The sequence below is a fragment of the Sycon ciliatum genome, chromosome 8, assembly GCF_964019385.1.
Source record: "Sycon ciliatum chromosome 8, ocSycCili1.1, whole genome shotgun sequence".
Taxonomy (NCBI): domain Eukaryota; kingdom Metazoa; phylum Porifera; class Calcarea; order Leucosolenida; family Sycettidae; genus Sycon; species Sycon ciliatum.
In genome coordinates this window covers 5,548,849-5,565,153 of record NC_088650.1, presented here as the reverse complement: position 1 = coordinate 5,565,153, position 16,305 = coordinate 5,548,849, and the positions used below count along the sequence as shown (strand labels likewise).

The window sequence follows — 16,305 nt, the reverse complement described above, 5'->3', positions numbered from 1 at the left end:
TCATCTCAGTAGACATTGGTCTCCACTTTATGCAAGATGTTTTAATGCTCAAGCTTCCTGTGACACTACCAGAGGCAGGTGGAACCCAGCCCTCATTGTTCTCCCGCACCTCATGCATATAATTATAAAGTACATCCTGTACGCGGGAGCCATCTATTACTTGTCTCATCCACAGTTATTCGAATTGAGGAACAGAAGCAGAATGTTTGGCTACTGCGTGTCAATTTTAACAATTGACACACCGCATGTGGTGGGTATGGATATAGAAACAAAATCTCTTAAAATAATATAATTGTCCTCCCTGTTGCTTTGCTACCGTCCTCCTCCTTCCTCCACCCTTTTTCTTATTTAATCTCATTATCACATTCGCTTCCATGTAATTGGGCTTGTAGCCCGTGTGTACTGGTGAATTCAAATAAAAACATACATACAATATACTGAATGAGCATAATCATAATAATATTATTATTATTATGCTCATTCGGCGACACGTGGTCCATAAGCAGGTGGAAACATCTCGTGTCTCTTGAATCCTGACACACGAACCAAATATGCTCTTGTGTTAGAATACTGACAGCGTTGTGAGTAGGACACTGACCGTGTTGACAGTTTTGCCTGATGATTGCGAGAGCATGAACCTTGAAGTAACAGCAAACAAGCCTTGATTGATCTTGTTGTTCTGACTACTGACTGCCAACATTCCTTCGGTTCTGCGGCAAAGTACGATCTTTGCGAGAGCTTGGACGTGCATAGGAGTATAACTGGTTCGACTTGTAACTCTAAGTTCAGTTGATGATACCTATCAAGTTGGAAATAGTTAGAGGTCCCGAGACTGAGTACAGCTGTATAATGTGTATTGCCATTGTCAGAAAGCCAGAGAAGATCACAAATTTCCGCTATAATCTTCTTTGCAGTACCTTTAAAAGTTGGCGGTACATAAGTGGTTTCTGTCTTGACTACTTGAACCACGACTACTCTCCGCATAATATTACTTTGCATAACCGAAATTGGTTGCAGGCGGGTCTGTGTCGACAGCAATGGCTTCGTGCTGGCTGATTGTAACATCCACCTTGTGGGTGTTCTGTTTACTTCAATTGCTGGATCGTGCTAGGTATGTTAATGGAAGCAGCAACGGACCATTTATAAAAGTCACAGGACATCCTGAAGATGCATTCTCTATAGGAAGAGAAAGCCATGTGACGTACGGGTATGTGTCCCAAGTGCTCGTCAAAGAGGTGGTCATGTTCAGGGAGAATATTCGAAGTAAGTTCACACAACACCTTATGATTATCTTTAGGGTAGTCGAACATGAGACACCCTATTTCAACGTTGCCGTGTTCGATACAAGCTTCACTGGAGGTCAAACCTGGCAGATGTTTGAGCGTGAGATTGACTTGAACGAGACACTGGGTGAGAAATGCTGCTGCTTCAAAACATTTCCAAGTGTGACTGTATCCCCGTGCAAGCATCAAGTCCTCCTACACGGCTTTGGCCCTGGCAATTGTAGCAACTTGGTGTTGCTTTATGGCAACAGGAAAACAAGAGTTATCAAGGCACAAGGAAGAAGTGAGAGTCCTCAGGTGGGTGAAATTGGGTCGTCTCTCGTCGCTTTTCCAACTGCCTTCAGTAAATGTGCAGCAAACACATCAAATTCGTCGTTCTTCCTCTATACATTTGGAGGTTGTATTTGGTTGAATGATGAGCGTGAATACTGCAAAACCCCGAGCAATGTTCTATCTCGTCTCCGTGTTCAAGACTATGATGTCGGTCATTGGCAGGTTATTCAACCAAGCGATATGGTGACGCCCCAACCTCGCCAGTTTGCCAGACTTTTCGTTGATGATCATGGAATTCTGTTGTTTGTAGGTGGGTGGAAAATGCTTGAAGGAGTTGCGGATACCGTTACTTTGGATATTTGGAAATTCGACACCTTATCACTGACATGGATGGAGGTGAACAATACCTTTAAAGGCCCAATGGATCTTCTCAATTCATCATTTGATGCATCGTATCTTGCCTTGCAGAAAACCTTGGTTATTAATCCAAAATGGAGACGAAGAGATATCACGAGTCTCTCGGACATTATTGTTTGCAATATTCAAGATTCCCCTGCCAGCTGTGCAAATCGTGTGCTTCCTAAGAGAGATCTTCCTTTTACATTTCTATTTTATAATATCATTTCAGGAAAGAAATCATTTTTCCTCGTGTCAGAATCTGGGGCATATGTGGTCTGGGCAAATATATATTCGAGATGCAAAGGAAGAAAAAGCAGATCAATTTATCTCCTGGAAACACAGGTTATGACCGTTGTCAATACATTCCTTGGTGTCCGTTTAAGCCCTAGCGAGATTCCAACCGGCATCCTAGTTCCACCCCGAGCTAAGGATTCACAAGAAGTTCTAGTCTTTGGAGGTACCGCCATGTTGCTTGCACACAGTAATGCTATTTATAACTTTCTTGATAGTCCTAGATTCATAATGCCTGTATGGATATTACGCTTCAAACGGGGAAAGAACCCATCCTCTACTAGACTCGTCTACACGCTTTTTTACCCGTCACCTGGACCAGAGTGTGCTCATCGCTCTTTTCACACCGCTACCCTGGTAACAAATAAGACCGCCATCTTGTATGGAGGTTGTCCTAATCGGAATAGGGATCCGAATCCGTGGTGCTTCAATATATACGAACACTTTTGGGTAGAGGCGAACATCACATCTGGGATGGTTCCATCTCCAAGGAGAGAGCATGTATCGTTCAAGTATAATAAATCTGCAATGGTCATCCATGGTGGAAGGGGCCATAAATTCAAGGGCAATACCCTGGGAGATTTGTGGATGTTCATCATGGAAGACGAAGACCAGTGCAAAGGTCGATGGCATAATCTCACAGGATACGTTCAGAAAGGACATCTACCTATCCAGTTTGGTCACTCAGTCACACCAACTGATCACGGAGTGTTGCTGTTTGGAGGCAAGATGCCATCCGATTCCAAACTAATACTTCTTGAAATCCGTTCAACTGTCGAAATAACCGTTCGTGATATTCCGATAATTCCTGAGATACCAAACCGCTATAGGCACAGCTTGTCAATATTTTGTAAACGGTGACCTAATCCTGATTGGAGGTCTTCGAGACGATGGCAAGCGCACCAATTCGGCGCCGTTAATTACAACCACAGGCAATCGTTCCCAAGAGGTGGCTACATCGAATACGTTCTTCAAAATGAGAATCTTGGGTCACTTTGTTCTTGGAAATATGGTCATTGGCGGAAGTGGACTACAAACCGGCGCGAAATCCCAAATTTACCTTCCCAACACCTCCAGCTTGTGCCCTGTCGGTTTTGGACGGGACGAGAGATCCCATTGTAAACCATGCCCTATCGGAAAGTATTCTCCATCTCTTGAACAGCAGTGTATCAAATGCAACCAGTCCTTAACAACCGTCGGAGAGGCCGCATCTCACTGTGTTCCTGAGGGACCATGTAAAGACAACACTTGTAATGGACATGGAGAATGCCTGGTCAACAAGGCAAACTTCAAACACATCTGCGTGTGTCGTTTCGGATATTTAACCAGCGATGACTGCGATGCACCAGCAGTGTATCTGATCTTGATGGCTTCTCTCGTTTTCGCTACCACTCTTACCACCCTCGTCATAGCTCTAATTCAGTTCCTGAGAAAGACAAGGGCTCTGAATGCAAAGGAAATTGAACTCGTCAATACCAATCGTGACCTCTACCGCTCCAACAGAAAGCTCAGTCAAATCAACCATGGCACGTGCATTGCTTGGTCTGATCTGAAGATTCAGAGACAACTTGCTGAGGGAAGGTTTTGTAAAGTGTTACTTGCTGAGTTGGGAGATATGGCAGTTGTTGTTAAGCGACTTCCACCGTTTGTATCAACTGCATCGCCCTACGATTCCTTTATTCAAGAAGCGGAAGTTCTACGAACATTGAGCCACCCAAATATAGTTCTTTTCCTGGGAGCAGGAAAGGATAAGCAATCCAAGTGTCCATTTCTTGTAATGGAATACTTGATGCGGGGTTCTCTCTGCGATGTTCTCCATGATCCGTCCAACAAGATTGACCACGCAGATCGACTGCGATTCACCCTAGATGCTGCAAGAGGTGTAAATTATCTGCACAACAGAGATCCACCCATGATCCACCGTGACATTAAGTCAGCCAACATGCTGGTCAGTGACAAATGGGTGGTGAAGATTGCCGACATGGAAACAGCACGATTCCTAGCCATCCTTCATCCCGACGGTATTGAGTTATATGCTAGGGAAACTGGGTGCAGGCAGGCAAGAGATCATTCGACACGCACAGCATCAGATACAACCCACTCTGATAAACTAACAACCCCGTTATTGGGTGCTACCAGTGTCAAATCTGGTGTGGATCGCACTAATGAGGACAGGGCTACGAGTACGAGAGCAATGGAGGGCATGACGTCACGTATTGGAATGACGTGTGGAGTTGGTACAGATCGCTGGCGATCACCTGAATCCATCAAGAAGAATCTCTACACGGAGAAACACGATGTCTACAGGTGAGCATGATGAAACAAACTGCAAACAGAAGTATAATTCGTCGATGGTGGTCTTGTTTTAGAAATGAGAAGAGAACTGTATCTCCAATGTTGGAGCGTAATCTGAGTATTTTCTTAAGTGAAGAGTGGAAGTTGCAGAAATGGCAGTCGAACTATAATCTGACATGATTCGGTTGTATTTTATTCGGCTAGTATCACTAGTACCCCAGAAGTAGCGACAGACTCGCCCATTTCAAAATACTCTTAACCGTCCACCTCTCCACACTGTGCTCTTGGCCCACATTCACAACACCACTCCATAGTGAGGAAGTTCGTTCTAAGGTAGATATTCCACATCCTCCAGATCATCTACCCAAGAACGGACTTCCTTGCTATGGAGTTATGTTGTGAATGTGGGCCAAGAGCGCAGTCTGGAGAGATGGACGGCTAAGAGTATTACTAGCTATTGACAAGTACGTTATTTACTTCATCTTGGGAAATAATTGGTCGCCACACTGGGGTGCGAGTCGGCCTCAAACTTGTCCTATTTTGAAGAACTGAATGTCTAGAGGGTGCGCTGAATTTGGGTGTTGCAGCGCAGATAGGATCACCACTATGATCTCCTCATGTTGTATTCTCTTGCTTCAGCTTTGGCGTGGTTATGTGGGAACTCTCAACTCGGCAGATACCTTATGCACACCTCAGCAACTCTGACGATATCCTGGATGAAATTGCAGATGGCACGAAGCCCATCTTTCCATCAAACATACCCTATGGGTATAGTCACATCGCTGAGCAGTGTATCAAGACAGATCTACAGGAGAGACCGTCAATGCAGCGCATTGTCCAAGAGTTGCTGTCACAAATTGATGGCAACTAGCGAGCGGCGCCAGTATCATACGAAGCAAAGTACACCGCAATTCACAACGTTCACAGATTTCCCTAACTTCTGCCAATTATGTATTTCCCAGTGCATTCCCCGACAACAGCAGAACATTGAAATTTAGAGGTATGTAGTACAGTCCGTATTGCCTATAAGGTTGGCGGCTATAGTAATATACCGGATATAGTGATCAATTTCTCAAATTCATTTTCATTTACCATAACTAAGTATACACAGTTATCGCGTATAGTAATAATCGTCTATAGTAATATATCGCCTATAGTGATCAAATTCATATTTCAAAAGGCCTTTATTACACTATTTTTGCGTCGGTTATAGTGATTGATGTGAAATCAAGCGATGTCAGAGAAGAACAGGGTGTTACTTCTGCGTGAAGAACTTGTCCAGTGAGTGTTGTTTGGTGAGTTTTGCTTGTACAAGTTGCCAAAATATGCCTCCATCATGAGGAAATGCTGATTTTGTGTGTCCGGAGCTACAGCCAGCTACATGACATTGTACATGATTGTACATGTATGTAATGCGTATGGGCACGGCGCGCTGAGTCATTTGACACCCCACTTGCATACATTGCATGCAGTATCGGTCATAGTAATATATCGCTTATAGTGATAAAATGCTCAAAATCAAACACCAACGCTATAGGCGATACTGACTGTACTACCTACACTTTGCTTCACATGTACATATTTGTCACCTTTCGAACTGCTTATTATTCGGGCAACAAACTGGTCCAGTCAGTGCATGCAGTACATTCAGTACTCTGCAGGCGGCTGATTAAATCCGGCCTAACCCGATCTCACAAACTGTTACTTGCACATCAGCTTACATGATGTCACGTAATTATCAGATCACACCTGGCCCTTGTCAACATCTGTCTTAAATACCACAGCCAAGACATAATTCAAACACAGTTTATAGTGCAAACTAACATACATACCTCCCGTTCATGTATCTTGTGACGAAGTGAAGCCGTTATACCAGCCCTGTTACATGTATGTTGAGAATCTCATATGAACATACAAGTACATACTTTACCTAGCTTGTGAAGATGTAACGTTATAATGTTTATGACAGCCTGTTATATTGAGAATCTCATGCGTACACAGCCAGTCAAGGTCACATTCATAGCAATCTTGCCGAATGCTTTGTTTCACAAGATGCTTTCAAAAATTATTATTGTGCTTTCTGACGTGTGTCTGCATTGTGTGGCATTGTGCACTGCTTTCAAAATCTTATTCAACACAAAATGTTATTATTCGTGGCTACATACACGAATGTGCATCCAAATGCTGTGTGAGGTGGTGATAGCTCGGATCCATATTGTCAAAATTAGTTTCGTAACCCCAACTTGGCGCCTACAAGCAGTCACTGAAGTAGGTGCAACTTGTAGAAGTGTAGATGTCAGTGGGATGAGTAAGCATGTCTACTTGTCTTGATCCACTTTGGCCCAGTGTGGGTTGTTAGTAGGTGCCTGCAGCCAGTGCGGCATCGGCTCGAAACACACCTTCATGAGCCTCGCTGCGACTCTTCTCCTCAAGGAGCTTCTCCTTGTAGAGCGCTATCACTGTCAGGCAGCCTGAGATTGGTAGCCCGTGAGATTGGTAGGCAACGGTCTGCTGCCTACTAATCTCACGACCCTACATAACCAAAGGCAACAGCAAACACAGATAGCAGTATTCCAGTTAGGCACGCATTCATAGTAAGTGGTTTCCTCTACAGGAAGTCCTCCATGAAAATCGTGACCGATATCACTATCAACAATCACAGACATTGTTATCATGGTGACAGGTTGAATGATTTGGCGAAGATCTGCATTTCCAAACATTCTGTTATTGAATTTCAAGACCCGCAGCATATTCAGAGCAGCATTTTCCCGACTCTCAGCAAGTACAACCTGCAACACACGCTCCGACACGAAACACTGCATGAACAGCAACGCCCCACTGGCCTCGGCAGCAATGAACCAAACTGACTCTGACACTGAGCCATGATGTTTCAGTACAAGTAGGGACCCCAGAAGGCCTCCGTGTACTGAAGTAACGTCTTTTGCATAGCTACGGAAATAATTAATAAATAATCCTTGATCACATAAGATAGCAATGAAAAATATCAACTGTGCACTCATAACCATGTATAAACAATTAAAATGAAACAATTCCAGAACGTTTTCGTGTGACCATCATCAGTGGAACATCGTCACATAGTAAGAATCACTAAAACAACCAGTTATATAGCTAGAGTAATATGAAAAGAAGCGTGAGAATGCAGCACAGCTAGCTGTGAGAATGCAGCACCCGCTAGCTTGTCGTAAGTTGTTTGACGATTCCTGGTTTAGTGCTATTTGTCGCGCGCGTTTCTTTGAACAGTTGCAGGTGTTGGAAGCTGTATATATTCGCACACGTGACCCTGTTCTATGCAAGCAAAAAGAAAATGTTGTAGCACTCACACTTTTTAAATAATACGCACTCACCAGTTTTTGTCCACACGCACTCACAGCTGCCAAATTCATCTAATTCTACCATTCTCAGATACACTGCAAAGGTTCACATGTGACGATGTTCCACTGATGATGGTCACACGAAAACGTTCTGGAATTGTTTCATTTTAATTGTTTATACATGGTTATGAGTGCACAGTTGATATTTTTCATTGCTAATTAACGACTGTGTCTCCACGTCGGTTATTTGATCACATAGGAGGTCGTGCTTTATAGGCGATTATGATTTATAGGAAATTGTGTATCATCGAACCTCTATAGTTTCTGAAGACGGCAGAAATAGATTCAGCTGAAGCTACTAGAGATTACAGCAAAGCGATCATCATGCACCGTTTCTAGCAAGAAGACTGGGCAATCTCTTATAAACATTCATTAGTTTGAGGAAGAGAGCTGAAAATGGGAAAATCTGAAGAAGATATTAAATGGCACCACCCGGACTGGCGCCAGGGACCTTTGCTTGACTCCAACCATGCTCTGCCACTCACCTATAGTGTAGCCGTCAACTCAACAGACACTGTTCAACACTTTCTGCAAGATGTTAATGCTCACGCTTCCTGTGGCACTGCCGGAAGCAGGTGGAACCCAGCCGTCACTGTTCTCACACAAGTTATGCACAAATTAAGGATTGAGGACCAGAATCGGAACGTTTGGCTATTGCGTGTTTAGAACAACCATTAGTGTGACACTTGTGCATGATTGGCTTTCATAATATCATAGAGTGCAACCTCTCCTAATAAATAATTATTGTGCACATGCAGTGACACGTTTTCCGTGAGCAGATGTGAACATCTCGTGTCTCCTAATGCTGACACGCGAATCCTAACTGTCCCAGTGCAAAAATACTGCAAACACAACGAAGATAACACTCCTTCGGTTCAGCCAGCGACAAAGTACAGCGCAGTTTATAACTGGTTCGACCTGTTTCTCTGAGTTCAGTTAATAAAACCTAAAACTGTGGAAAGAGCTAGATGTCGGGAGATTGAGTGCAACTGTATAATGTGCGTTGCCACTGTGAAGAGGAAGATCACAAAGTACAGCTATAGGCTTCTTCGCCGTACTTTTAAAGTTTTATGAAACAGCCTATTTCAACGTTTTCCTAAATTCATTAGTCTGATCGAGAGGGTTGAAAAGAGAACATCTGAAGAAGATATTGAATGGCACCACCAGGGCTGGCACCAGGGACCTTTGCTTGACGCCAGACATGCTCTATCACTCACCTATGGGATAGCCGTCATCCCAGCAGACACTGTTCAACACTTACTGCAAGATGGTAACGCGCAAGCGTCCTGCGACACTACCAGGGGCTGGTGGAACCCAGCCGTCACTATTCTCACACACTCCATGCACATAATTATCAAATACGTCCTGTATGAGGCAGACATCTATTGCTTGTCTCATCACCAGTTCTACGGATCAAGGATCGGAAGCGGAACGTCTGGCTACTGTGTGTTAAAACAATTGTCAGCAAAAGTGTGACATGTGTGTATGATTGGTATTGATCTAGAATGCAATCTCTTCTAATAATGGTATGTACATGCTGTGACACGTTTTCCGTGAGAAGATGTGAACATCTCGTGTCTCCTGAATCCTGACACACGAATCCTAACTGTCCTAGTGTTGTAATGCTGCTAACACAACAACGCTATCACTCCTCCAGTTCACAGGTATACAGTAATAAGATCTCTGCGAGAGCTTGGACGTACTTCGAAGTACATCACAGTATATAATTAGTTAGACCTGTAACTCTGAGCTCAGTTGATGATAGCTAACACTTTGGAAATAGCTAGATATCGGGAGATTGAGTACGACTGTATACAGTAACGTTTGTTGCCATTGTTAGAAAGCCAAGAAAGATCATTAAGTGCCGCGAAAGGCTTTGTTACGGTTGTGCTTGGGAGAAGTGGTTTTTGTCGTGACTAGTTGAAGCGTAACGTCTCTCAAAAAATATTACTTTCCATCCATTACTGGTTGCAAGCGGGACTGTGTCGACGGCAATGGCTTGGTGCTGGTTGATTGTAACATCCACCTTGTGGGTGTTCTGTTTACTTCAATTGCTGGATCGTGCTATGTATGTCAATGGAGACAACAACGGACCATTGATAAAAGTCACTGGACGTCCTCAACACCCAAGTGTTATAAGCCAAGAATTATACGAAAGTTATAATACCGGTACGTATCGGTATTTGTCCAAAGTTCTCGTCAGGGAGGTCGTTATGTTCAGAGAAAATGATCGAAGTAAGTTCGCACCGCACATTATGATCATCTATAGGGTAGTTGAACATGAGACAGTCTATGTAAACGTTGCTGTGTTCGATACAAGCTTCACTGGAGGTCAAACCTGGCAGCTGTTTGAGCGTGAGATTGACTTGAACGTGACACTGGGTGAGGAATGCTGCTGTTTCAAAACTTCGCCAAGTGTGACTGTATCCCCATGCAAGCATCAAGTCATCCTACAGAACTTTGGCCCTGGCGAATGTAGCAACTTAGTTTTGCTTTATAGCAACAGGCAAACCAGAGTTATTAAAGCGCGAGGAAGAAGTCAGGTTCGTCTGGTGGGTGGACCGGGGTCGTCTCTCGTCGCCATTCCAGCAGCCTTGAATGCTTGCGCAGCAAATTCATCAAATTCGTCGTTCTTCCTCTTTTCATTTGGAGGTTGTATTTTGTGGAGCAATGAATCCTGCTATACCCCAAGAAATGTTCTATCTCGTCTTCATGTTCACGGCCATGATGTGGGAAATTGGCAGGCTATTCACCCAAGCGATATGGTGACTCCCCAACCTCGCCAGTTCGCCAGACTTTTCGCTGATGATGATGGTGCAATTCTGTGGTTTGTAGGTGGGTGGAAAGTGCTTGAAGGATTCGCGGAATCCGTCACTTTGGATATTTGGAAATTCGACACCTTATCTCTGACATGGATGGAGGTGAAAAATACCTTTCAAGGCCCCATGTACTTTCTCAATTCAGATTTTGATGCATCGTTTCTTGCCTTGCAGAATATCTTGGTTATTAATCCAAAGAGGAAACGATTGGGAGGCACGTTTCACCAGAAAATTATTGTGTGCAATGTTCAAGATTTCCCTGCCAACTGTGCTAGTCGTGTGATTCCAAACAGAGATTTTCCAGTGAGTTTCCGATTTTTAATACTGTAGTATCATTTTTGGAAAGAAATCATTCTTCCTCGTACCGAGATCTGGAGAATCTGTGATGAGGGTAATTGTATATTCGAAATGGGATGGAAGCACTACATCAATGCATCTCCAGAAAACGCAGGTTATGAGCATTGTCAAATCATTCACTGGTGCACATTTGACCAGACGGCTTGCAGCCAGCATCCTACTTCCAACGAGAACCAAGGAAATACAAGAAGTTCTAGTGTTTGGGAGTACTGGAAGATTACTTGTAGAGAATACCGCTATTCTGAACTTTATTCGAAGTCCTATGTTCACAATGCCTGTGTGGATATTACGCTCTTCACAAGGGAAGAACCCCTATTCCACCGGATTCTACTATACACTGCTCTACCCGTCACCCGGACCAGATTGTCCTCTTCGCCATTATCACACCGTAACCTTGGTAACAAATAGAACAGCCATCCTGTATGGAGGGTGTCTTAAAGAGAATGGTGACCCGAATCCGTGGTGTTTTAATACAAACCAACACTTTTGGGTAAAGGCTAACATCACATCTGGGAGCGTACCATCGCCACGGCAACTGCATGTATCGTTCAGACATAATAGATCTGCAATGGTCATCCATGGTGGAAGTGGCAAAATATCCAGCAATGCCCTAGGAGATTTGTGGATGTTCATCATGGAAGACGAAGACCAGTGCAAAGGTCGATAGCATGATCTCACAGGATACGTTCAGAAAGGACATCTACCTATCCAGTATGGTCATTCAGTCACACCAACTGATCATGGAGTGTTGCTGTTTGGGGGCAAGATTCCATCGAATTCAAAACTAGTACTGGTTGACATCCGTTCAACAGTCGAAATAACCGTTCGTGATATTCCGATAATTCCTGAGATACCAAACCGTTACAGCCACAGCCTGTCATTTGTAAACAATGACTTAATCCTGACTGGAGGTCTTATAACAGGGGGGGGAAGATGCTTGACTTTGCAAATTGGGCAGTTCTTATCACCATCAGAAGCCTTGGTTCTCATGTAGTGGCTTCATGGAATAGGTTCTTCAAAATCAGAATTAGAAATCACTTTGTACTTGGCAATGTGGTAATTGGTGGAGCTACAGTAAAATCGTGTCGGAAAACCCAAGTTCTCTTTCTCAATACCTCCAATCTATGCCCTGTCGGCCTCGAACGGGACGAGAACTCCCAATGTCAACCATGCCCTATCGGAAAGTATTCTGCAACTCTTCAACAGCAGTGCATCGAATGCAACCAGTCCTTAACCACCGTCGGAGAGGCAGCATCTCACTGTGTTCCTGAGGGACCCTGTAAAGACAACACTTGTAATGGACATGGTGAATGCCTGGTCAACAAGGAAGACTTCAAACACATCTGCGTGTGTCGTTTCGGATATTTACCCAGCGATGACTGCAATACACCAGCAGTGTACCTGATCTTGATGGCTTCTCTCGTTTTCGCCACCACCCTCACCACCCTCGTCATAGCTCTCATTCAGTTCCTGAGAAAGAGAAGGGCTCTGAATGCAAAGGAAATTGAACTCGTCAATACCAATCGTGACCTCTACCGCTCCAACAGAAAGCTCAGTCAAATCAACCATGGCACGTGCATTGAATGGTCTGATCTCAAGATTCAGAGACAACTTGCCGAGGGAAGGTTTTGTAAAGTGTTACTTGCTGAGTTGGGAGATATGGCAGTTGTTGTCAAGCGACTTCCACCCTTTGTTTCAACTGCATCGCCATACGATTCCTTTGTTCAAGAAGCGGAAGTTCTACGAACATTAAGCCACCCAAATATAGTTTTATTCTTGGGAGCAGGAAAGGATACGCAATCCAGGTGTCCATTTCTTGTGATGGAATACTTGATGCGAGGTTCTCTCTGCGATGTTCTCCATGATCCGTCCAACAAGATTGACCACCCAGATCGACTGCGATTCTCCCTGGATGCTGCAAGAGGTGTCAAGTATCTGCAAAACAGAGATCCACCCATGATCCACCGTGACATCAAGTCAGCCAACATGCTTGTCAGTGACAAATGGGTGGTGAAGATCGCCGACATGGAAACAGCACGATTCCTAGCCATCCTTCATCCCGATGGTATTGAATCTAATGAGAGGAAAACAGGGTGCAAGCAGGCAAGAGATCACTCGACACGCACAGTATCATAATACAACCCACTCTGATCAACTAACAACCCCATTATTGGGTGCTACAGGTGTCACATCTGATGTGGATCGCACTGATGACGACAGAGCTACAAGAGCTACGGAGAAAATGACGTCACGTATTGGAATGACGTGTGGAGTTGGTACCGATCGCTGGCGATCACCTGAATCCATCAAGAAGAATCTGTACACGGAGAAACACGATGTCTACAGGTGAGAGGTTGAGAACGATGAAACCAGCTGCAAACAAAATTTTAATGAGTAGATCGTCGTCTTTTGTTAGAAATGATGAAGAGATCTCTATCCCCTATGCTGTCTTTTCTCTGAGTCTTTTCTTTACTGAAGAGTTGAAGTGGCAGACATGGCAGTCGAACTCAATCTGACATGAGTCGTGGTTTTTATAAATTCTATTTTCGTCAGTACGACTACTAGTTCTACAGTATTCAGTTCTCCTTGTGGGGTTAGACATTGAGATGTACTTCAAGTAATATATGTTGCCACACTGGCGTGGGAGCCGGCCTTAGTAGTAATAGCAGTAGTTTTTATTATTATACTTATGGGAGTCCCAACAGGCTACCGCCTTTATACTGGGAACCCTAGGTGAAGGTTTAACCATGAACAGAGCAAGAGAGTGGGCCTGTCGACAGTCAGCTGGACGACCCCCTTTAACTTGTCTCATTGTCAAATGTCTTGACGGTGCATAGAATTTGGGTATTGCAGTGCAAATAGGCCCAACACTATCATCTCCCCATGTTGTATTCTCTTGATTCAGCTTTGGCGTGGTTATGTGGGAGCTCTCAACTCGACAGATACCTTATGAACACCTCAGCAACTCTGACGATATCCTGGATGAAATTGCAGGTGGCACCAAGCCCATCTTTCCACCAAACATACCCTATGGGTATCGTCACATCGCTGAGCAGTGTATCAAGACAGATCTACAGGAGAGACCGTCAATGCAGTGCATTGTCCAAGAGTTGCTGTCACAAATTGATCGCAACTGACATGCGGCTCCACCATCACACGAAGCAAAGTACACCGCAATTCACAACGCTCGCAGATATCCTTCACTTCTTCCAATGATGTATTTCCCAGTGCATTCCCCGATAACTGCACAAATTTGAAATTTAGAAGTACGTACACTTTGTTTCATATGTACGTATTTGTCACCTTTCGAACTGCTCATTATTCCCGCAACAATCTGTTTCCACCTGTGAATGCACGCATTGGAGGCAAAGAGTGGTGGTCCAACCTGATCCAATCGAGGTAGTCACACAAGCAACGCAGTGAGTTGCGACTAAATGCTCATCGTCCTCTTACTGTTTCTACTATGCGCTGCGCTTCTGCACATTGAGCACTCTGCAGGCGGCTGACTAAATCCGGCCTAACACGATCTCACAAATATGCACATCAGCTTACATGATGTCACGTACTTATCAGATCACACCTGGCCCGTGTCAACACCTGCCTCAACAACCACAGCCAAACTTTCAACGAAATAATTGGAGCACAGTTTAAAGTGCAAACATACATACATGTACATACTTCACGTACCGCGCTAACACTGCACTGCTAGCCCCTGCCTTCGACAACCACACACTCTGCACACAGCCCCTGCCTAAAACACCACTGCTACTACGCTAGCCCCCACAGTCTCAAACAGCTTTTTATACCACCCTCTCCTGGCATATACATGTATACCGGCATGGTCGGCACCCGATCTTCATGTTGCCTGATGATTGCGCGAGCATGAAACTTAAAGTAGCAGCAAACAAGCCTTGATTGTCCTTGTTGTTCTGTTGTGCACTTCACGTACACGTATCTTGTGACGATGTGAAATAGTTATACCAGCCTTGTTACATGTATGTTGAGAATCTCATGCAAACATATAGTACATACTTCACTTGTAGCTTGTAAAGATGTATAATGTTTATGACAGCCTGTTATATTGAGAATCTCATGCGTACACCGCCAAACAAGGTCACATGCATAGCAATCTTGCCAAATGCTTTGTTTCACAAGATTTCATTCTGCTTTCTAACGTGTGTCTGCATTGTGTGGCATTGTGCACTGCTTTCAAAATATTATTAAACACAAGATATTAGTACTCGTGGCGACATACACGAATGTGCATCCAAATGTTGTCTGAGGTGGTGATAGCTCGGATCCATACTGTTAAAATTAGTTTCGTAACCCCAACTTGGCGCCTTTAAGCAGTCACTGAACTGGGTGCAACTTGTAGTAGTGTAGATGTCAGTGAGATGAGTAAGCATGTCTACTTGTCTTGAGCCACTTTGGCCCAGTGTCGGTTATTAGTAGGTGCCTGCAGCCAGTGCAGCATCGGCTCGAAACACTCCTTCCTGAGCCTCGCTGCGCCTCTTCTCCTCAAGGAGCTTCTCCTTGTAGAGCGCTATCGGGGTACCAATTTCATCACCCTGCATAAACAAAGGCAACAGCAATCACAGATAGTAGTATTCCAGTTCGGCACGCGCTCATAGTAGGTGGTTTCCTATACAGGAAGTCCTCCATAAAAGTCGTGACCGATATCACTACTTGTATCAACAATCATAGACGTTGTTACTATGATGGACATCGCCAGATCATATACCGGACTCACATAAGTAGTACCCCTGGGGCACTATTTTGCCAAAATTCATCACAAATGGGGCACTATTCAAGAGAGGGTACTTTTTTCAATTCTGGTACATTTGCGTCAACCAGCATGAAACAAATGCAAACAGAGCCTAACGTTTACTGTAAACTATCATGACTCAACTTGTCACAGAAACGGCCATAGCTTGGCTACACAAACCTAGCTAAAGTCTGTAATAATAGTTACATGTATAATATCCCATAACTGCGATTTTGATACTGAAACCACCAGTGCAATGACATGGAGAAGGACGTTAGCAAAAGGACACCAAACTTGCCAATGCCCTTGGTTACAACTTGGGGGGGGGGGCAGCACTATTCAAGACAGGGTCAGCTTCACCATGCGTTGTCAGTGAGGCACACTCAATTAGCCTCAGCACCAAGATCATTGAAGTACACTGGGTTTGGCTC

At 44.2% G+C, this 16,305-nt stretch overlaps 2 protein-coding genes across 2 annotated transcripts; both read left to right on the top strand.

Annotated features, from left to right (window-relative positions):
- Positions 1–3,173: 3,173 nt before the first annotated feature.
- LOC135823504 (probable serine/threonine-protein kinase drkC) lies at positions 3,174–5,412 on the top strand. The gene is made up of 2 exons (XM_065336347.1): positions 3,174–4,553; positions 5,181–5,412. Exons 1-2 carry the CDS (start codon positions 3,223–3,225, stop codon positions 5,410–5,412), a joined length of 1,563 nt encoding a protein of 520 aa, XP_065192419.1. The 5' UTR covers positions 3,174–3,222.
- A 6,827-nt stretch (positions 5,413–12,239) lies between these two features.
- LOC135822919 (probable serine/threonine-protein kinase drkC) lies at positions 12,240–15,363 on the top strand. The gene is made up of 2 exons (XM_065335758.1): positions 12,240–13,455; positions 14,015–15,363. The coding sequence occupies exons 1-2, from the start codon at positions 13,172–13,174 to the stop codon at positions 14,244–14,246; spliced, it is 516 nt and encodes a 171-aa protein (XP_065191830.1). The 5' UTR covers positions 12,240–13,171; the 3' UTR covers positions 14,247–15,363.
- The last annotated feature ends 942 nt before the right edge of the window (positions 15,364–16,305 follow it).